Raw genomic sequence first — 23,657 nt, forward strand, 5'->3', positions numbered from 1 at the left:
AACCTTAATGGAATAAGGATAGGTTGAATGAGCTGGGTATGTTTAACCTGGAAAAAAGGAGACTGAGAGGAGATATGATAGCCATCTTCCAAAATCTCAAGGGCTGTCACATGGAAGATGGAGCAAGCTTGTTTTCTTCTGCTCTGGAGGGTAGTAAATGAATGGAAAAGGCTACTTAGAACCAAACAAACAGAGCAGCAACCACAAATCTAAATTGTATTTGTTAGATGAGCATGTCACCATCTTTTCCTACGAAGTTCAGAGCAGCATGTGTAGGTAGTTTGTTTCCCATCCAGCTGCTCCCTAGGCCTCTAGGCCAGCCTTGCTTCAGGGGTGAAACTGCACCTCACACTTTCACATCATTTTCTGGGCCCTGCCCACACGTTTTTCATATTAATGGATGAGGAAGGACGCTCTGACAATTCCTGACAGCCAATACCTGTTCAGCTTATCAGTTAATGTTTAAGCAATGCAAGCATTGTCTGATGTACCAGAATTTCTGGAAACATGATTGTATTGATGCAAGCTTGTAACTGCTCTGATGTTTCATGTCTGGCCCAGGCTTACCCATGCAAAGCCTAACACGTACATTGGCACGTGGCCTTAGAAAGTATCATGAAAATTATGGGTGTGGCAAAACAGGGGATCCTCCAGTTGTTTACACAATGTGGCATTTAAATATTTAATTTTTAAAAAGCAGTCACAGTATTTTATAGGTAAAAAAAATTGTCTTATATTTTTCCATCAATTAGTATTCTGTAGCTTATCTTTTTTTAAAAAAAACACACAACACAAAACAATTACCGAGTCTGTCAAGGGAGGAATTGCATTATTTTTCCAACAAGCAAAATACTTGCCCACAGACTCCAGCAAAAAGTACATTCTCTTAGCACAATCTAGCTCTGAGTTGGACATGTTCAGGCCTATTGAAATAATTTTTAAAAGGCTTTAGTATACTTAACCAATGGGTTTGATTGTAGCCTCAGTCATTAGTTTATCCAGAATGCCTGACATCAGCCCTACATCTCTGGGCAGCAGCCAATGGGCTGATGCCTGCCGCTCTCCCCACCCCCTGTGTTCCCCTTTAGAAAATTATCTGGGTCTGGGGACTGCCATCTTCATTCCCCACAATGGGCTACAATGTGGGAAATTAACATGGCTGCTCTTGGACTCAGCAGCCTGATGCTGACCCAAGATCACCTAGAGGAGGCCACTTAGGTGGGCCCCCTCAAATGTGGACTCTACTCTCCAAAGACTCATATGAGGAGCAAGGCCTAATAAGTGTGTGAGTGAAAGAATCCATATTTTCTGTTTGTTGCAGAAATAGGTGTGGGTTGTGTTGTTGTTGTTTGCTCGCCAGCCAAATCTGTTTCTGTTATGTTGTTCTGCTGTGATATTATGTATTTCAGTCGCCACCTCTCCCATGAAATGTCCTAATTATTCAAGCTAATCTTCTTTTGATTTTCTGTTCCATCAGCCCGGTTGCTTTGGCTACCCGCTCAGCATCTTCTTCATAGTCATCAATGAATTCTGCGAAAGATTCTCCTACTATGGAATGCGAGGTGATTTTTGCCTTTACTTCTGCTGGATGCTTGTGGATATAGCGACAGAGCGCTTTCTCCCCTCCCTCCTTTCCCTAATTACTCTCCTTGTTTTCTTTCCATAGCTGTGCTTGTGCTCTACTTCAAGTATTTTCTCAACTGGAACGACAATCTTGCTACAGCCATTTACCACACATTTGTTGCCCTCTGCTACCTCACACCTATCCTTGGAGCGCTTGTAGCTGATTCCTGGCTGGGAAAGTTCAAGTGAGTGCAATTTAGAATACCAGAATAATTCTGCGGAAGACGCATCTGAATTGCATGAAGAGAGTCAAGCTGTTTCATTTGAAGGGGCATTACTTAAAAGAACTCTGGGCACAGAGGCCTGTGACATTGCTTTATATAAAATGTGCATATATTAATTTATATGTGTAGATGCCTCTAGGCAAATTAATGGGGTTGAGTAGCTGGGGTCCCACCAGCTTTACGGTGTCAGCAGTTCGAATCTGTGTGACAGGGTGAGCTCCTGTTGTTATGTCCCAGCTTCTGCCAATCTAGCAGTTCTAAAGCATGCCAGGGCAAGTAGATAAATAGGTACCACTGTGGTGGGAAGGTAAACAGCATTTCATGGTGTCCTGTTGTGTGAGAAGCAGTTTAGTCATGCTGATCACATGACCCAGAAAGCTGTCTGTGGACAAACTTTTCAGTCCCTTGGCCTGAAAAGCAACATGAGCACCGCACCCTATGGTCGCCTTTGACTGGACTTAACCATCTAGGCGTCCTTTACCTTTTACCTTTTTACATATACACACACATCTGAAAGATGGGGAAAGGAGCTTTTGTGGAGCTAATAAAAGCTTTGGTCTAATACTAAGATGCAGTAGAGCTTCTGCTTCTCCCTGTTAACTTCCAGGCAGATGCTGTGCGCTAATGACAACAGCAAGGCAGGCAGAAATCCACCAAATCTACCTCTCCTTGGGATGGAGATAATGAGATTGAATTTCTGTCTGTTTTGCTTCTATAAAGATGTAGGCATTGGCCTGGGCACATCATTCTAAGCTGTCATGCAGATGTGCAGATATGCAGGCTTCCATAGAGGAGATGGCAGCTGCTTTTACTTTTTCCTGGATGTTTTGCTGCTGCACTGAGCGAAGCCATGGCTTAACAGGCTGCATACACAGTAATCAATTTCCAGCACAAAAATGTAGCTTTCCTCAAACTTTAAATCATTCATGTTTGCCCTCAACGTGTTGCTATTAATGTAGGTCAATTCTAGAACCTGCCATTCAAAAGGGTTGGTGTGATTACTCAATACACAGTTTGAAAATCCTCCCCTTGATTAGGTTATCCATGTCTTTTCCTCTGTTCCCCAAGTGAATGATGCAGGACATGGGGATTGTGATCTTAGTATATGCCGACGCTGCATATATCTGTTTTCAAAAGGACACACTGGGGCAGTGTAGATGCAATCTGCTATGAGCTTGTATTTTCAGAATGAAACCAGTTTCTCAAGAAGCACTTTTCATGGGCAAAAATATGCAATGGAATTTAGATTGCATTTGTACTGCATAGAAAAAAACCCCAAGTGCTCCATCTCCATTGATTTGATAATGAATGTGTATATGTAGCCTTAGTGTGTTGTCTGAAACCAGACTAGCTATGAGTTCTTTTAACAAGGGTTGGTCTTATGGTTGATGGCTTGTGGTTTATCCAGGGCCACCTAAAAAACAAGCTTAGATTCAGACAACACGCCAAACCATAGCTTAGTTTGGTACAATGGCAGAATGACCGAGAAGCAGTAAGGTGGCTGAAACCTTGAGTCCTGAAGGCTGCATGCCAATGCTAAGCCATAGTTTGGATTAGCATGACATGTGAACTAGGCCAATGTGTATTTTTTTTATAAAAAAAGTAAGCTGTAACTTTGTTTTCTTTTCTTTCCTACATGGAAATGAAATTATGTAAGCTTTGAAGTCTTATGAGACTAGTTAGCAAAGGTAAAGGGACCCCTGACCATTAGGTCCAGTCATGACTGACCTTGGGTTGCGGCGCTCATCTCGCTTTATTGGCTGAGGGAGCTGGTGTACAGCTTCCGGGTCATGTGGCCAGCATGATTAAGCCGCTTCTGGCAAACCAGAGCAGTGCACGGAAACGCCGTTTACCTTCCCACCTATTTATCTACTTGCACTTTGACGTGCTTTCGAACTGCTAGGTTGGCAGGAGCAGGGACTGAGCAATGGGAGCTCACCCCGTTTCGGGGATTCAAACTGCCGACCTTCTGATTGGCAAGTCCTAGGCTCTGTGGTTTAACCCACAACACCACCCGTCTCCCTATGAGACTAGTTACTTAGTAGTTAATAGTATTTGTAAAACCTTTTTATAAGTTCCACATTTCAGCTTGCAACTCAGGCATGTATCATTGTTGGTTTTGGGCTGTGGCATCATCCTTTTGTTTTACTTATAAAATGTATTAGCTTATTTTTTTAAAAAAAGAATGCTATCTATCTATCATCTCTCTATCTATATCTATGTATCTTATACAAATAGAAACTGAAGTGTAGATTGCCAAACAATTGTATCGGAGAGAGGATGTGTACAAGAGCTTGTTAACTATTATAATGAGTATCAGGCAGGTTGGCCACAACAATTAAGAAATGTTCAGGTCTCATGTTGCCAGTCCCTGCTTGGTTTTACCCTGTGTGAGTAGGAGCGTGCCTTGAAGTTCCTCTCTACTCAGTTAGACTGGGTGTTCCAGTTTTGTGGGAGAGAGTAGATGCCATGGGTGATACCTGTTGCATGTACAAATTGAACAGCGCCAATTATGTAAGATGCAATATGTTGTAGGTCATGCTATCATTACTGTAGCATTGAATAACCTACAAATAATAATCAGCACATTTTTCTATCCCTTTTTCCAACATGATGACTCACCTTGGTCAGGAAAAGGGCTGTAGCTCAGTGGTAGAACACATTGCATGCAGAAGGTCCCAGGTTCAGTTCCTTGCTTCTCCAGGTAGGACTAGGAAAATCTGTAGAGGTGATGTCAGTCGGTGTTGTCAAGTCAACATGAAGCTAGATGGACCATAAGGCACATTCCAATCTTCCTGAAATGTATTCCTGAGGAAATAAGTTTCTCTTCCTGAATTTAGTCAATGCAGTGTTTTGCATTTTCTTTTTGAGCTAGCTATATGATAGTACTTTTCCTACCTTCTGCTAAGTATGCTTAGTAAATCCCTAGATGTTTTTCTTTTAATTGAAGAAAATTGCAATGCAGCAAATGCAATCTGAAAGCAGAAAACGGGCTTTGCACAGAGGCCTAGTGCTCTGGGTGCATAGAAATTTCGAGTCCCAGGGATATACGTAGGCACGATTATTACAATTTGTATAGCAAACACAGTTGCTGCACGTATGTTGCTGCTTTCCTTAGTGAAACCATAAAGCAGGAGCAGGACCCTAGTGCCCTCCAGATATGGCCGCACTACAACTTCCGTCATCCTTGAACATTGGGCAGGCTGACTGGGTCTGATAGGACTTGGAGTCCAAGCACATCTGGAGGGCCACCCCCTGTGTTAAACTGTGGAATTACCCTTAGTTGGAGCTAAACCCCATTGAAATCAACTGGTCTTACTTTTGAGCAGATGTTGATAGGACTGAGCAGTTAATCGTTCACCGTACTTTACATATTTGGTATATTGTCTTTACATACAGAGCAAATTAGGATACTGAGCATGGAAGTAGTGCAGCAAACAAATGTTGAACGGACATGGAGTGCTCATGTTCAACAACAACATGCTCACCTCTTTGTTGTCATGCTTTCGTTGTCTAAGCAAAATGCAGCATATTCAAGAAAGATAAAGGGATTGTGTCATTTAAAAATACATCTTTTGTCTGCTTTCTTCATAACAGGACCATTATTTCCTTGTCGATTGTGTACACAATTGGGCAAGCCGTCTTGTCGGTAGGCTCCATCCATGATTTGCTGGATCAAGACGGGGATGGTCGTGTAGATAACGTTGCGATTCCCATGTAAGTTGCAGCAGTTACTTCTGCTCTCCTTGTAAGTGCAAATTGGAATCGAGTGGTTCAATGTACCCACAAATCCTCTGTTTGCTGTGGTTTGAACTGCTGCAGCCTTTGTTCTTTTCTTTGCATAACCATATGACTCCTATCACATGGCAAAGTCCAAGGAGCTTTATTTTGCTATCTCAATAAAACTGCAGCTATCCTTTGGAGGAAGTGTTTCAATTATCATATTTTGTTCGTGCCTAGAAAACTGCGTGAGACATGTTGTTTTTGGCGTAGAACTTTTGTAATCTCCGCAATCCTGTCAGATAATCCTGTCACCTGCTTGAAAAATAATTGCATATGCCTGAAAACTTATTGCCAGATACACAACATGGAGATTCAGTTGAAAACTAACTTTAACTTTTGCCCCTCGAGGCACCATAGGTCAGCAGAAGTTCTCTTGTCAGAGTTTGTTGTTGTTTAGTCGTTTAGTCGTGTCCGACTCTTCGTGACCCTGTGGACCAGAGCACACCAGGCACTCCTGTCTTCCACTGCCTCCCGCAGTTTGGTCAAACTCATGCTGGTAGCTTCGAGAACACTATCCAACCACCTCGTCCTCTGTCGTCCCCTTCTCCTTGTGCCCTCCATCTTTCCCAACATCAGGGTCTTTTCCAGAGAGTCTTCTCTTCTCATGAGGTGGCCAAAGTATTGAAGCCTCAGCTTCACGATCTGTCCTTCCAATGAGCACTCAGGGCTGATTTCCTTAAGAATGGATATGTTTGAGTAGAGACATACAAAAGGAGGAAAAACTTGTGCATTCAGTGAATCAGCAACAGCAAACCAGAGAACAGTATAGGTCAGCGGCATTATTAGGTTGTGACTCAAGGAGCTCAGGCATGGAGTCTTCTGTGCTAGGTCCCAGATCTATTGTCTCTCCACCCTATATATCTGTATACTTATGGAGAAGCTCAGCATGTTCACATTTACCTCTGTTACATGTGATTGCTTTGCATTTGGATCGCCTACCAGCATACAACCCAGTTTCTTAAAAGAGCATTCTTTGCTGTGAGCATATTTGTATACTTAAAATAGTTGTAGCATACCCAGGGACCTTATGGTGAAGGGTGGGTAATAAACTGAAACAACAACTATTAACCTATTTATGCTATTGCAGTGCTTTCTCTATGGTTGGTTTGATCCTTATTGCTTTTGGAACTGGAGGAATCAAGCCTTGTGTAGCAGCCTTTGGTGGAGACCAGTTTGAGGATCATCAGGTAAGAAGTTCCAGAGGCGAAGCACTTAATTGGGCTTCATTTTTATTTGGAGTTCTAAAAGCTTATTGGCATTTTGTAATTTGTTTACAAACATACTGGTTGAGCCACATCAGATCTCCAGAGACAGGCAGCTCTGCAAATGTACTCTCCAGAGCTTGCCTTCTCATTGTTTCATCTAAAACTCATATCTGAAAATGTTTCTGCTGTTTTTTTTCCACTTACACCTACCTTGTCCTCTCCATCTCACTGGAGTATTGCTGTGCAGGAGGAGAAGGAATGAAGATGAGAAATTTTCTCCAACCATTTCCTAGCCTAGTTCCCTGTAATTTCCCAAACATAAGACGTAGGCAGTTCTACCAATGGCTATTATGGAGTATCAGTTTGTAGTCATTACCGCTCCATTAACCCTGTCCTGTCCAAATCATAATAATCCACCCAAGTCACAACACTATATTGAAATGTAGAATTTGCTTCCTAAAATCTATCATGGTGGTTTTGCAAAATCATGTTTTATTTATAGCAGCCCTGCATGTATGCATGGATGCATGTGTGTATACATACACACAAACACAAACACACAGAGACACAAACACACACATGTACAGATGGACATTTGTCTCCTGAGACAGACAGATGCCAGCATATATGAGCATAAACTGTAAAAACTAAAGCACACACAGTCAAGCGCTTGGCCATTATTCTCTGACCATTGGCTGAATTAGCAATTACTTTGCACTTTGTGCTTTTCAAAAAATAGGCTTCCAAAAAGATATTTTACACTAATGTTCTCCTTTGTATTTCAGGAAAAACAAAGAAATAGGTTCTTCTCTATATTCTACCTGTCCATTAATGCTGGAAGCCTTCTTTCTACTATAATCACACCAATTCTTAGAGGTAAAAATTGCTTTTCTAATTAATGTGTGTGAGAAAGAATATTAACCAACCAACATAATGGACAGGGTTCTAAGGGTGTGTCCATACTGCTACTGCCGTAATTACTTGAATGTAATTTACACCTTTTTTTGGCCAAATTACGTCACGAAAATTAGGGTGCGCATTGGATTTGATGGCACCTTTACATTCACCAGATAATACTTTTTGGGTTTCAAGGTTTTGAAAACTGAGGTGCGCATTAGATTTGATGGCTAGATTAGATTCGCATAAATATGGTATTTTCAGATGGGATTCAATCACATACTACCAAATTCAGGTTGTGCAAGTATAAAGTTCCCAACAAATTTAGACTTTTAGCGATAAGGAAAGTGACGGCACTGGAAAACGTGACACAATGTCATCTAACCTCCCAAAAAAACAAATCAAGGTGAATTCCCAATAAATAGTCCGTGTCGTCTAACCTCCCTAGAAACTTTGCGCAGTGAACAGGTTGTTTGTGAGCAGCCTTAAGAAATGATGGCAAGGAGACTGGGCAAAAGTGTACGCAAAAGTTTCAGTGGTGCCATTTAGTGATGACACAGCAGGGGTTAGGCCATTGTGTTATTGGTAGAATTAATCCTTAGAAGCATCTCTGCCTCTGGCTCATTCACTGAGCTGCGTGAACAGAATTCCACTGCTGCTTCAATTCCTTATCTCCATCCCACCACCCAAAAAGACATTTTTGGAGGGTGAAGGGACTGCCTAGCAAGTGTGTGGTGCAGCATGGAGGTTTGTGAGGCATAAAATGGAGACACACCTCTTTTATCGGGTGAAGATTTCGTTCCACTTCTGCAGGGTCCTGTTGAATGCAAGCCACCGGCTCTGTGTAGTAAGGAGACCGTCATTAGCAACATTTAAAAGGGCCTATGCATGGCAGAGGTACAAATCTTTTGGCTGGAAAAAAAGAGGATAACTTGCCTGTGTTAGTAGTATCAACATTATGGTTTTGTAAACATAAAGTCATTGTACCAAATGTTCATAAAATACAGGGCTTTCCCCCTCAATGTAATCCTGAATATATGGAGAAGCATGCTTCCATACCACACTGAGAATCTCTACTCTCTCCCATACAAATCTGAAATGAGACTCCTCCTGAGAAATATCTATAGTGGTTACGCTGAATATGTGTGAGAAAACAAACAAGCAAATAAATAAATAGACAGGTAGATGGGTAAAATGTAGCCTACACAGGCTTCTGCTCAAGGAAAGAGTCATGATAATATATACTGTTTATTTATTTGATTTAGGGGTGGAATGTGGAATTCACGTCAGACAAAAATGTTACCCTCTCGCATTCGGCGTTCCTGCTATACTAATGGCTGTTGCGCTGTGTAAGTCAAATGCTTTTTCGTTTTCCACTTACCTGTCGTATTTGCTTTGACTCTCATTTGCTCAATTTTATTGCAGTCTGGGTTCCAGAGGGAGCAATTGTGCTCTTTCTTCATTGATTTTTAACGTTTTTTTACCTGCAGGGGCCGCAAGGGTAGGATGGACAATGACAGGAATATAATTGCACTGCAATTTTGAAAATGAGGGTTTTTTTAAAGAAAGAAAGAAAAAGAAAAAATGTAGTAGCACTATTAAAACAGAAATATCAGAAATGGGATGCAATCTCTCTGTTGATCATCAGATCAGATTTACTCAGAGTAGACCCACTGAATTTGATGGACATGGCTTATGTCCATTCCAGTGGGTTTATTCTGAGTAGAACTTAGTTGGATAGAACCCATAGGTTTTCTGGTACCCACTTCCTTGTTTCATCTTACCTGGATCAGCTGTGTATAACCTATGGAAATGCAAGTTGCCTACGTCCATGCAAGCCTTATTTTAGACCCAGCTCTGAAACTGGCAGGCTCCCACATCTTTTCCACAGCTAAAGTAAAAGCAACTGGACCAGTTTCTGGACAGAAAGGATTAGCAACTCCCTCATCTTCCCATCTGCGTAGGTCTTCCTCATCAGATTGCAGCCTTAGTCTGTAATATGAGGTCTGTTCCTCCAGTGAGGCAGTGCTCAGTAGCCTGTAAACTTTTTGTGACTTTTAGAGAGCAAACCCTAACATTACACTAGGTTCTGGAGCAGCACGCCAGGAATCTGCTGTTCTTAAATTAATGTTTGGGAAGCTGTCAGACTTAGTAGGAGGAATGTGGTGTTGACGAAGGAGTGGGTGGGAGAGAGGAGATAAGAACTGGGGTGGCTAAAAATGAAACGTACGTCGTTGGGAAAGAATATCATGCTATGTTGAACTGGGAGGAGATGGGGAAAGAGTTAGCAAACAAAAACAGCTGTAAAGAAAGTGGAAGGATGACAAGGATAGGACTTTATTTGCAGGGGGGAAAGGGTGTTAGAAGGGTGTGTGGCCAGTCCTACATCCTCAGGGGCACACATTCGCTCTTCACTTCAGCAACCCAGGTAGTGGTGGTTGGTGCCTATTGGTATTGGTTGGGTACAAGGTGGGGAGACCAACAGTAGGTGGCGCTACAGCCAACAAGAAGCAGAGGCAACTAATTACAGTTTTGTCTACATCCTCCTCTCTGCTTAATTCTGCAAGGGCCACATGGAGCTGGAAGCAGTGCCACCCCTTAGACTAGTTGTAAGAAAGCAGGTTGAGGTCAGTGGTCCCATTCGCTCTAATGAACCAACCTCCACTGAATCCAGATACTAGTCACAAGGCCTGATGCTTCGTGCTGCCAGTGGAGACTTAAACCTCTGTATTTTGCAATGGTATCTCTTGCTGATGGTTACAGGCAGTTACAGTGTCATCCTGTGTGAAGCTTTTGGTGGAGAAATGAGTTAGATGTCAATGAGGAGGAATTCCTTTGCCACAGCTCCTACCTGAGCTAAGTTGTGAAAGTATTAAACTCTGAACGCTGTGATTTTTGTACTAGATCTTAAAGTGAGTTCGTCAGCCGTTATGAAAATTTGATTTACCAGACTGCCTTTTGGCACTTGAGAATTTGTCCCTGTCGAAGTGTTACAGTCAACACGTTGTTACATATCTTTCCCTCTATTGTAATTTGCGCAGGAATATAAGTTATTGTTGTATTTCCTCAGTACATTATTTTCTCCTGGGAAACTCATATGATATGAATTCTACATATCAGTTTTAATGGCAGATTCCAACCCTAAGATCACAGAAAATAAAGGGCTCCTCCCCCTCCCTGTAACCATCAACATTAGGTCACAATTATTTAAAGGAAGATGAGTTCAAATTGTTTGCATTTAACTATTTTTGATTGCTTATGGGTTTTGTAATACTCTCATGTTCAGTCTGTGTGCATGTATTTTTGTGTGCAGTGCCAGCCCTCACTTTCTCCCTCTCTCTGTTTCTTGCTGTGGTTTCTCTTGATAACCTACACTGTATTGGATGTTTATGGCCTGTGGATCAAATAAACTTAATGTAATGTACATTCTGTGTCCAGGGCAGCTGTTTATCAGCTCTATCTGGTACGCAGGCTGAGACCCTACCTGCCCGCAGACTGTCTCGCCAGAGTGGTGCATGCTCTAGTTATCTCTCGCTTGTACTACTGCAATGCGCTCTATGTGGGGCTACCTTTGAAGGTGACCCGGAAACTACAACTAATCCAGAATGCGGCAGCTAGACTGGTGACTGGGAGAGGCCGCCGAGACCATATAACACCGGTCTTGAAAGACCTACACTGGTTCCCAGTATGTTTCTGAACACAATTCAAATTGTTAGTGCTGACCTTTAAAGCCCTAAACGGCCTCGGTCCAGCATACCTGAAGGAGCGTCTCCACCTCCATCGTTCTGCCCGGACACTGAGATCAGTGCCAAGGGCCTTCTGGCGGTTCCCTCACTACGAGAAGCCAAGTTACAGGGAACCAGGCAGAGGGCCTTTTTGGTAGTGGCACCCACCCTGTGGAATGCCATCCCACCAGATGTCAAAGAGAAAAATAACTACCAAACTTTTAGAAGACATCTGAAGGCAGCCCTGTTTAGGGAAGCTTTTAATGTTTAATAGGTTATTGTATTTTAGTGTTTTGCTGGAAGCCGCCCAGAGTGGCTGGGGAAACCCAGCCGGATGGGCGGGGTATAAATAATAAATTATTATTATTATTATTATTATTATTATTATTATTATTCACCCTGGATCTCCTTGCATGGCATGGTCTTGCCCTGTCGCAGATTGCTACAACCTCAGCAAATCTTGGTGTTTTTATTTTTCTCTGCAGTTGTGTTCATAGTTGGAAGCACAATGTACAAAAAAGTTCAACCTCAAGGCAACGTAATGGTCCGAGTTGCTAAATGTATTACGGTAAGCAATATACAATTCATGGCTAGCATTTTCAAGGACAACTGTTAAGTGTCACAAAATTAAGTCTCTAATAATTGGTTTTTTATTTCATCCCCCACCCCCCTGAGTTTGATCCTAGAGAGAGAATAGTTTGTTACACTAACTTCAGTTTAAAACTGAAGTTAATGCGCTTGTTGAGTGGTCATGCCGCTCAAATGCTGTGTACTCACTATACTTTTAAAGCACCTTTGAGGCACATTTCTCCCCTCGAAGGATTCTAGGCACTGTAGTTTGTTTGCTGAGAACTGTAACTGTGAGGGGTGAAATACAGGGCCCAGAATTATTTGAGGAAAATAATTTCCTTTAAAGATATGTTGTGCACACAGTCAAACATTAGGATTACATTATAAGTCCTTACAATAATTATAGATAGATAGATGATAGATAGATAGATGATAGATAGATAGATGATATTAATGCCTTTAACATCACACGCTAGCAAGGTTATGCTTAAAATTCTACAAGGCAGGCTTAAGCAGTATGTGGACCAAGAACTCCCAGAAGTGCAAGCTGGATTTCGAAGGGGCAGAGGAACCAGAGACCAAATTGCAAACATGCACTGGATTATGGAGAAAGCTAGAGAGTTACAGAAAGACATCTACTTCTGCTTCATTGACTATGCAAAAGCCTTTGACTGTGTCGATCACAGCAAACTATGGCAAGTTCTTAAAGAAATGGGAGTGCCTGATCACCTCATCTGTCTCCTGAGAAATCTCTACGTGGGACAAGAAGCTACAGTTAGAACTGGATATGGAACAACTGATCGGTTCAAAATTGGGAAAGGAGTACGGCAAGGCTGTATATTGTCTCCCTGCTTATTTAACTTATATGCAGAATTCATCATGCGAAAGGCTGGGCTGGATGAATCCCAAGCCGGAATTAAGAATGCCAGAAGAAATATAAACAACCTCAGATATGCAGATGACACAACCTTGATGGCAGAAAGTGAGGAGGGATTAAAGAACCTTTAAATGAGGATGAAAGAGGAGAGTGCAAAATATGGTCTGAAGCTCAACATCAAAAAAACAAAGATCATGGCCACTGGTCCCATCACCTCCTGGCAAATAGAAGGGGAAGAAATGGAGGCAGTGAGAGATTTTACTTTCTTGGGCTCCATGATCACTGCAGATGGTGACAGCAGTCACGAAATTAAAAGACGCCTGCTCCTTGGGAGAAAGGCGATGGCAAGCCTAGACAGTATCTTAAAAAGCAGAGACAGCACCTTGCCAACAAAGGTCCGTATAGTTAAAGCCATGGTTTTCCCAGTAGTGATGTATGGAAGTGAGAGCTGGACCATAAAGAAGGCTGATCGCCGAAGAATTTATGCTTTTGAATTATGGTGCTGGAGGAGACTCTTGAGAGTCCCATGGACTGCAAGAAGATCAAACCTATCCATTCTGAAGGAAATCAGCCCTGAGTGCTCACTGGAAGGACAGATCGTGAAGCTGAGGCTCCAATACTTTGGCCACCTCATGAGAAGAGAAGACTCCCTGGAAAAGACCCTGATGTTGGGGAAGATGGAGGGCACAAGGAGAAGGGGACGACAGAGGACGAGATGGTTGGACGGTGTTCTCGAAGCTACAAACATGAGTCTGACCAAACTGTGGGAGGCAGTGGAAGGCAGGAGTGCCTGGCGTGCTCTGGTCCATGGGGTCACGAAGAGTCGGACACGACTAAATGACTAAACAACAACAACATGCCTTTAACATAGGAGCCTAGTTTTAGTTTGAATTACTCTTCTAGGTTCTTCCTAAATTCCACTCTGGAATTGTCAGGAACATCTAAATCAGGGTTTCCCAAACGTGGGAAACTCTCCAGCTGTTTTCGGACTGCAATTCCCATCATCCTTACCACTGGTCCTGCTAACTAGGGATGATGGGAGTTGTAGTCCAAAAACAGCTGGAGACCCAAGATTCGGAAACCCTGATCTAGATTGTCTGAAACATTGTGGAAAAGCGATCTTTAAAAAGCAAACAGCTGCCAATAGCACCTACGTCTAGACAAATATATAGTACAGATAACAGAGGTTTTGAGGTCTCTGCTGATATAACTCTGTGAAGTACAAAATAATACATTTGCATTTAAAATGCAACAACTTTATTAATAAAGCTACTAAAATAGCTCAAACAGTTTACAGCAAACCCTTTGAAAGGAGGGGGAGGTGGGCAGTGATGACAGTTGCCATATCCTGTTGGCAGTGTTTCTGTCTTTGCTTCATTTTGCATTTCGGTCTGCTGGGAAGCAGTTTCCTTTCCGCAAGAATTTGTGAAAATAATTTTGGGGGTAAACAGCAACATTGTTTAACCAATTGTAAATGGTCTCTTTGCAGTTTTCTATTGGAAACAGATTTAGACATCGCAGCAAGCAATACCCCAAGAGGGAGCACTGGTTGGACTGGGCTAGCGAGAAGTATGATGTAAGTTGTGCTAGTTGTCTGTTCAGAGAGCTTAAAAACCTGGCCCCTTATATGACATATTTGCCTTATACTTATCAATGCAAAGTTTAAGGAGATTCCATGACTTCTGGCATCTTGAACCCTTTGTAAAATCTCTCTGCCTGTCGCTTCCAAGTCCAGTAGATCACACAGGGATTTACAGCTGATTGGAAAGGCAACAGCCATCAAATAAGATCTGAATCCACAGAGTTCAGAGCTTTAAATAAGTGCTTAAACTAGTGTCAAATTAAAAGAAAGAAGACTCTGTGCGTAAGCATCACTTAAGACCTTAAACAGTGTAAGGCAGCTCTCTATGTCCAGTAAGTCACTAAGCTGATCTAAGGGAAGCAGAAGATCAGAATCAATAAATGCAATTGACACAGTTGTGCCTAATCTGCAATGGAGATCAGGTGTTTATTTACGGATCTAGTCTTTGGCAGATAAAGATACTACATTGTTTCTGAAATAGAACCAGTAGTCTCCTCCTGGTGCAGCCTAGATTATGTGTGGTCCAAATTGGCCACAATTGGAAATGTGCTTCTTATATTCTGTATCTCAGTTGTGTTATCTCATCAGCCTTATTGTTCTGGCACATTTGGGCTCTGCCTAGGCTGATACTCTACCCTCTAACATAATTTTAAGCCTGGGATTATCTCTCTATGTATTCCAATAATTTTGATCATCAAGAGTTACAGGATGGTCGCTTTGTGATAAGGGGATGGGTCATTCTCCAGATGGACTATTAATAAATCCAGCTTCCACAACTTCCTTTCCTAGCCTTTGCCTAGCCTTTGAATTGGTCGCTGGTATTTCTGAAGGGTGCTGTTACCTTCTCTAATCTCATTGTAAACCTCATTCTTAAAAAGTTTGTATTTAATTATTATTATGATTTGTTTCACTCCTTTGTTATAGAAACGACTTATTGCCCAGACAAAGATGGTCTTAAGAGTGCTGTTCCTGTATATTCCTCTTCCCATGTTTTGGGCACTTTTTGATCAGCAGGTAACTTTGGAAAGAAAGTTGGTAACAATTTATTCAGGTGTTTAAAACGCTCCTATCCCCACCCCATCTAAGTCATGATGTACTGTTGGATATGCACTGTTTATTTTTTCCAATATTATTGTTATAATACTTTTTATTATTATTGGTAGGTGTTTTAGCCGGCAGAACAATCTTACTTGTAAAAAAATTAATTAATTATGTGTCCACTGATGTAACATACGTGATTATGTGTGAGAGAAGGCACAGCAGATTTTTCACCTATGATTGTCCACTTAGAAGTTATTCGCTGAGTGTCATTTTTATTTTCGGTATGCCTATAGGCTGGCAAAAGCTTCTAAAAATTAGTTGTTCTTGCCTTTTGGCATTGTTGATAAAATTACTTATTCGGTTTCTTACCCATAGTTCTTTACAACATGGACACAAGGTGTCTTATTAGTACAGCAAATACTTTTGATATTCTGCAGACACTTACTGTACCCTCAGGATATTTAGTGACAATTGCTTTTTAAAAGAAATTTCTCATGTTTTCTTTCAAAGGGATCACGATGGACATTGCAGGCCACAACAATGGATGGAGATTTTGTAAGTTGTTTCTTAAACTTTCACACCTGCTTGAGCTCTGGGCAGATCTTAGATTGTATGTTTGGATAATAATAATAATAATAGACAGAATTTGGTCTGATCCAGCTGTACATGCATGGATACTCTTGGCTAGATTGGGCAAGGATATTTAAAGTTTCAACTTATAAGTACCTTAAAACTAAGATATACATCTCTCTCTTTTTCTCCAGGGCCCTGTTCAGATTCAGCCAGACCAGATGCAGGTGCTGTAAGCTTTTATATTTATGTTTTCAGCTATTTCAAGAGACCTTTATATAAGCTGTTTGAAAGTTATTAACTTTCTCGTGTTTTTCCCCCTTTCCTCTCAACAGACTGTAAACCCAATCCTCATTGTTATAATGGTCCCAGTTGTAGATGCTGTTGTTTATCCTCTAATCAAGAAATGTCACATTAATTTCACGTAAGTGAATGTGGTGAAATTCAGCAAGTTGGGCAGCAGTGGGGAAAACATACAGACTAGGTGGGGTTGGTATTTAAAAACATTTTTAATATGACAATTGCTCTCCAAAGTTTAGGCAGAACTGCACAACGAAAAAATTCCTGAAAATTATCTTCAGATGAATTTTGGTCTTACCCTCAGGCAAATGGAAAAAAATGTGGCTTTATTGCTGAGCATCAATAACTAAAACTAGAGCACTTATTCTATGGGCTATTGCTTCATATGCCAAGGGAAGATTTTGTGATGTCTGAAAGTGGCCGGAATGAGCTTTGAGCCTGCCATCTTCCTTAAGTGCTATAAATAATGTAGTGAAAAAGCTATAAACAATGTGGCTTTCTGGAGAATTTAGGCTAGTAATTAGTGTTATAGAGACCCTAAAAGCCATGGGGATATTTAATAAGTTCCATCTTTGCAAGTAATTTTTCCATGGACTACTGGAGAATATTTCTAAGATGCTCACAGGGATAGTTTAAAATGTGCAAAGGGGCAATGTTAATCATTTTCAAAGACTTGTAAGCAGCAGTGGGTTTAAATTTCAAATTGTGGCAGGGAACCTGTGGCTGTTCAGATATTATTGGTCAGCAGTTCCCATCAGCATCATCCAGCACGGCCAGTGAGCAGGGACGATGGGATTTCTAGTCCAACAAATATCTGAAGAGTTTCAGAGAGTTCCCTGTCATTGTTCCAAACCAAGTATGCTTCTGAAAATCTGCTTGCTCCATCTTCCTTCGCCAGGCCTCTGAGGAAGATGACAGTCGGCATGTTGTTGGCGGCTTTGGCATTTGTCGTTGCTGCTGTGGTGCAGGTGCAGATAGACGTAAGTAAAAAAATAATAATCTAGCAAGGCCTAACCATTTAGCTTTTTGTCTTCATTTTTACCACTAAGGCAAATAACAGTGGTTTGATTTTGTTTTAAATGATATTTATTAGAAGTTTCAAAAATTACAGAAAAAAGAAGAAAAGAAAGCAACAAAAATATTAACAAAACATACATAACAATACATAAAAAAGGGAAAAAAAACATAAAAACCAATACAACAATAACAATAAAAAACACACATCCAATATTCCATATCTTTATCTTTCATTTACTTGTTTCATCGACCTCCTCACACCTCCCTTTTTGTATTCTAGTTTAGTTATTTGTTTCAGCAAATTCTTTCCATCTTTCTCAATTTTTATTGGGTAATTTATCTTAACAGTCTAACCTATTAATTAGCTCAGCAAATCCTTTCCATCTTTCACTATATTCTGTCGTTCAGTTTACCTTAATTTATTTTAACCTTATCTTACCATAAAATACCTTAAAGCTTAAAACTTAATATTTATTTGTACATATCTCCTTATATCATTTCTACTAAAGCCAAATGGTTTCATTCCAACATTTTTCCTAATACTCGTTAATTTTACACTAATTCCCAAAATAAATTTTTAAAAATTTTCTTCCAATCTTCATCCAACGTCTCTTCTTCCTGGTCTCGGGTTATGTCAGTCCTTACTGTCCATTCCATCTAGTCCATCAACCTGGTAATCTTATGTCCGAGGCTCTTAAGTCTTTTCCATGTCCCTTCTGCAGATCTTCTTCTTGTTTATACCTGCACTTTACCTTGTCTTTTGTTGATCTCTTTCTTAATTTCTTTCCTTTCTCATTGAGGAGTAGGTCTCGGGGAGACTCCAACTCAAAAATATCTCCGTTTCTCCTCGGCAGATCAGCCCATTCCCCACAGTCCCATTCCCCACAGTCAGCAGTGTAGTCCAGAGAGTATTTAAAAGCATGTTTCAAAGTCCCTCCAAAATTAAGGGCCCCCACAACTCCAGACCCCCCCTGGCCCACTCCAAATTCAGTCTTCAAGAACAGCGGCTTATGCTCCTGCAGGGCCTCGGGTCTCTCCATTTGTGTTACTTGAGGTTCAACAGCAACCTCCTCCATTATCTTCTGCATTTGCACTTGCCCTGTCAAAACAGGTTCCTGGGTTGGTTCCTGAATGGTTTCTGTATAAATATTCGCTGTCTGTCCAAAATTTTTGACTGCAGCAGTCATCAAATCCATCTTCTCATGCATCTGCTCCAACAAAGCACTTGTCTTGCAAAAAGCAAGCGCCAAAACTTCTTCCAAACACATTTTTATTCAAGGTCAGAGTCTGGTCCCACAATCCTAATCTCCACAGCTGTGAAATCCCCAGATCCACTTCAGCAACAATTTAACAAGCTCCCTCTAGAGGAGACAATTTCTATTTGTATCCATCTTTTGAAAGCAGGTCCAACAAAAAAGAATTACTTTCATTTTTCAAATTTTTTGTTTCTTTTAAATGCAAAAGGCAACATTGGAATCAATTTGTTTCTCTTCTTTAACTATCTGTCAAAAGACGTTCCATTCACAGTCAATGAACTTCCCCAAAAATCTCTGTCTCTGACACCCCGTTCCCAGGTTTGAGACGGTGGAAATTTATCTTTCTTTACTCTCTCTCCTGCAGGCTTGAACAATCAAAATTCCCCCTCTTTACTCCTGCTTCCAAGAGGGGTTTTGGTGGTTAAAACTGGAGGAATTTTAGACCTTTATATACGACTTTCCAGACTTTAGCTTGCACAATTTTTGCTTCAGTCTATTTACAAAAGCGGAAGGCGGACTTCCTGTTTAGAACCTTCCCGCTTCAATGCCAAATTAAAATGTTTCTTAATCCAATTTTCCGTTCTACTCACGGGTACCTGTTTAGAGTCCAATTGTCCACAGGAAAAAGTCAGCGCTCTCCGGCAATGGCTGTGCGGCTTCACTCCGTAAAAATAGCGGTTGATTCAAAACACCGCGCCGCTCACCCCACGTCGCTTCGGATCCCCGAAAAAGGGGTTTCCCTGCGAGTAGGGGAGGCGCTCCTGGTGTCAGTCGAATCCCACGTTCCCAGGCTTCCTCCGCCTGGGATTTTTAAAGGGTCTCCGCCTTCGCCGCGGCGGCAAGACCCGATTTTCGTGGAGCGGGTTCCTCTCAGTCAGAGGAACTCCGCCATTGCCGATGGCGCTAACCCGGAAGTCCTAACAGTGGTTTGATTTTGAAGTATTAAAAATTGTTTATATGAATCAGACAAACAGAAATACCAAATCCTGCAAATGAAGCATACTATGAAAATTTGAAAATATTTTACATGCTCCCCCCCCCCAACATCCTTCTTAGTGAATTCTTATATGAGGGAATGCTGAAAAGATAGGGTGAATTATATCTATGGGGAAAACGAGATACCACTTTGGAGAACATGGAGTTGAATAGGGTCAAAATTCATGTGAGAAGGGAAGGCCACACCTCAGTGGCAGAGGACATACTTTGCATTCAGATGGACTCCAGTTACAGCACCAGTAAGGTAAAGGGTAAAGGGACCCCTGACCATTGGGTCCAGTCGTGGCCGATTCTGGGGTTGTGGCGCTCATCTCTCTTTATTGGCCAAGGGAGCCGGCGTACAGCTTCCGGGTCATGTGGCCAGCATGACTAAGCCACTTCTGATGAACCAGAGCAGCGCACGGAAACGCTATTTACTTTCCCACTGGAGTGGTACCTATTTATCTACTTGCACTTTGACGTGCTTTCGAACTGCTAGGTGGGCAGGAGCAGGGACCGAACAACGGTAGCTCACCCCTTCATGGGGATTCAAACCACCGACCTTCTGATTGGCAAGTCCTAGGTGCCACCCACGTCCGTTATAGAACCAGTATATCTAGTTAAATGGATATAATGTACTAGGCATACTGACAGATGACCTGTCTTAAGGCAGCTTCAGGTTTTCATACGAAGATATAAAATACTACAGAGAAAAGGGGCGGAAGGATCTGTCAGTTTTGGTTCTTTCGGATTCTCTTTCTTTTCCAGTCAGGAGAACAAAAAAAGGGGGCTCTGTGGGAAATGGGAAACGGTTGAGGGCTCCTCTTTCAGCTTGTGGATAGTTAGTAAGAGAGAGAGGCAGAGCCTAGTTTGCTAGAGGCAAAGCAGTAAGCTGGAAAGAGACAGAGCAATGCTTGATTCCTGTTTGAATCCAAGGCTGCGGCTGTCAGGAAAACAGGCCCTCTTGGGGTGTTGATGCTGTGAAGCCATGCATTGTAGACTCAGGTTGTATATATGTGTAAATAAAGCATATATCACAAGGACACCATGATCTCTGCTTCATTTTCAAAGGAAACACAAGCCCTGGACTAAGATCCCTAGAATTTTGCACTGCTTGGAGATAAAGGTGGCATTCAACCTCCCTTCTAATTTTATATGTGATTAAATATTGGCCATATGTGCAGAGACACGTTTGCAGGGCTGAATTTGAGAAACGTAGGGTGGGTTAGTAATTCCTTTCTGCCACCCATTATACTTCCATGCAAGTTTCCTTCTCAGTTAGGCAGCTTACCCTGAAATGGACCAATTTGCCTTTGGAGCATAGCTGTCAAGGTTTCCCTTTTTAAAAGGGAAATTCCATTATTCCGAATAGGATTCCTCGCAAGAAAAGGGAAAAGTTGACAGCTATGCTTTGGAGCCCAGCTGAGAGAGAGAGGAGGGGAAACACCTATTTTAAAGGCCTGGGGATTTGCTGGAGAAAATCAGTAGCAGTGAGAAGGTTTAAGCAAATGACTTTGCTTCCATATTAGTATTTTATGAAAAACAAAAGATTTGGAAACTTTAGGTGTTTCTTTTAATGTATGGTTTTGCCCTGGGAAAGAAAGAGGTGCTTTTTAAAAAAGGTGACCCTTTTCTTTTTACACATTTTTCTTCCTCTACAGAAAACTATTCCAGTTTTTCCTGCTGCAGGCCAGTCCCAAATCAAAATAATAAATATGGGGAACACCAGTGCAACAGTTAACTTTACTGGTACCAATCAGACTGCTGAAGTGGGTCCTGCAAATTCAGTAAGTTTTGAGAATTAATTGTGCATTTAATTTTAACTTTTATATTATTTGAATCTGAGGCATGTGTGTTTTTGGAAAACTATTCCATTTATTCATGTTTTGGTGTTTTCACTGGTGGATGGTTTGCGATTTAAATAGTCCAAAAGTGGAAACGGTACACTGAAATTCCATTTAGATCCCACTTTAATGTCCAATAGGGTTCCTGGGACAGCTTCAGCCAGTGCTTTCTTTAAGGAAAAAAAAGGTGCTTACCATGAAGTTGTTACCATAAGTGCCACAACATCTGGAAAAAAGTGCTGGTACTGTGTACCTTTGAGTACCTATGAGTACCCCCAGAAAAAAGTACTGGCTTCAGTAGCTAGGCAAAACAATTATTTTCCATATTTTCTGTTGCAACAGAAATATTTCCCTTCATTCTTATTTTTTCTAAACTAAGGGTGGTTTTACCAATCTAAGTTTTACTTAGAATAAGCCCATTAAAATGAATGAACAGGACTAAAGTCCTTTAATTTCAATGGGTCAACTTTGGGTAAAACTTATTCTGTAGAGTTGTTGCTTATAGCTTATCCTTCTTAAAATGTGATAGTTTGTACAGGATATCCTAAATGGAGTGTAATTTCTTATATCCTGGAACTGGTGCTTCTGTTATATCCCCCAATATTGTTTTTGGTTTCTTGTTTTATTAACAGCATCCACCGTAGCTCCAGGTCTATCTCAGTTGTATTCAGCGGCGGAGCAAGTCGATTGGGTGCCTGGGGCGGCGTGTGTTCCCTGAGCCCAGGGCAGGACGCTCCGTGGGACCTCCAAGTCGTCTGCCTGCCTCCTCCCACTCAGCCGCCCTACAGCTGATGGGGAGGCGGCCGGTGGACCATTTGGAGCAGTGCTGAACCTGGGTGCACTCAAGCCACCTCGTCTCTCCCAGGAGAGATGCATGGCTTGGGTGCACTGCAGGCCCTGCGGTGAGTGCCGCCAGGCATTTTGTCACCCCCTCAGCGGTGACACCTGTGGTGGACCGCCACACCGCCCCCTTCCTCCACCACTGGTTGGATTACCATAAAGGTTGTTATACTCCAGTTTTTCATGTTATGAGAAGAAGGAAAAGGTTACAGTGGTACATACGCTTCAGGTTACATACGTTTCAGGTTACAGACTCCGCTAACCCAGAAATAGTGCTTCAGGTTAAGAACTTTGCTTCAGGATGAGAACAGAAATCGTGCTCCAGCAGCGTGGCAGCAGCAGGAGGCCCCATTAGTTAAAGTGGTGCTTCAGGTTAAGAACAGTTTCAGGTTAAGTACGGACCTCAGGAACGAATTAAGTACTTAACCTGAGGTACCACTGTACATCAGTGTTGATTTACTACCTCTTTTGAGAGGGAGACAAACAAACAAACAAACAAACAAACAAACAAAAACACCCTATGAACTTCACATGCACTGTGTGTAGCTATAATTGTTGTGATCTGTAATATAAGAGGCAAGCTGAGCTTTATCAAAGTTCTTTGGTGAACGTAATGTTAACTGTTTCATTGTATTTTGTATTTGTTTATAGACAGACTACTTCACTTTTGACACAACCGAGTTAAAAAATATTGATATAAACTTTGGGAAGGAATTTTTTAATCAAACGTTTGTTTACGTGGGAAAAGAACGTCACACCCTTCAAATATCAAATAGAGCTGGGGTCCAAGCTGAGCTGGTAAGTCAGTTTAAAAGCTAGTTAAGAAACCAGCCTTCTAGTTTCTGTTGCATATCAAAATAATACTCAGGAAGTCCAATGCCAGGTGGATATTTCCGGCAGCTTTCTGGAAAAAACCTGTCTTCGTTGGAAGCCTGAGGGAAACTGAAGCACATAAAAGGGCTGATACAGTTGTATAGCTGCAAATAAAACATTTTAAGTGTGTTGTAAGTGCATTATACAAATGTGACACTAGATGGTGATGGTGAGCTATGGAAAATTCAATATATTTTTCAAAACGTTTTTTTTAAAAAAAACATTTCCGCAACGTTTTTTATTTGTGTCTAGATTCCACTGACATTAACCTTGGTTAAGGATAACTAGAGTTCTGTATTCACCAATGTTGATAGCTGACTTCAAATCCTTTTTAAGAGGGCAGTCTGTCGTCCTCAACGGTGATTAACACTGATGCTAATTAACACTTGGCTTGTAATTCTATACAGAGGTGCAGCCAGGGTTTGCAAGGCCCTCCCCCAGGACCACCCTGAGAG

At 41.5% G+C, this 23,657-nt stretch overlaps 1 protein-coding gene across 1 annotated transcript in view; it reads left to right on the forward strand.

Annotated features, from left to right (window-relative positions):
• Positions 1 to 23,657, forward strand: part of SLC15A1 (solute carrier family 15 member 1) — a 40,660-nt gene that overhangs the window by 9,070 nt on the left and 7,933 nt on the right. The window contains exons 3-17 of the mRNA XM_053384522.1: positions 1,478 to 1,562; positions 1,667 to 1,808; positions 5,445 to 5,564; positions 6,718 to 6,817; positions 7,621 to 7,711; positions 8,998 to 9,081; positions 11,943 to 12,025; positions 14,394 to 14,480; positions 15,411 to 15,500; positions 16,038 to 16,082; positions 16,292 to 16,324; positions 16,433 to 16,521; positions 17,296 to 17,377; positions 21,307 to 21,432; positions 22,981 to 23,127. Of these exons, the coding sequence (XP_053240497.1) occupies positions 1,478 to 1,562; positions 1,667 to 1,808; positions 5,445 to 5,564; positions 6,718 to 6,817; positions 7,621 to 7,711; positions 8,998 to 9,081; positions 11,943 to 12,025; positions 14,394 to 14,480; positions 15,411 to 15,500; positions 16,038 to 16,082; positions 16,292 to 16,324; positions 16,433 to 16,521; positions 17,296 to 17,377; positions 21,307 to 21,432; positions 22,981 to 23,127 (1,404 nt within the window). The remainder of the gene's footprint in view (positions 1 to 1,477; positions 1,563 to 1,666; positions 1,809 to 5,444; positions 5,565 to 6,717; positions 6,818 to 7,620; positions 7,712 to 8,997; positions 9,082 to 11,942; positions 12,026 to 14,393; positions 14,481 to 15,410; positions 15,501 to 16,037; positions 16,083 to 16,291; positions 16,325 to 16,432; positions 16,522 to 17,295; positions 17,378 to 21,306; positions 21,433 to 22,980; positions 23,128 to 23,657) is intronic.

The sequence above is a fragment of the Podarcis raffonei genome, chromosome 4 (genome assembly GCF_027172205.1).
Source record: "Podarcis raffonei isolate rPodRaf1 chromosome 4, rPodRaf1.pri, whole genome shotgun sequence".
NCBI lineage: Eukaryota > Metazoa > Chordata > Lepidosauria > Squamata > Lacertidae > Podarcis > Podarcis raffonei.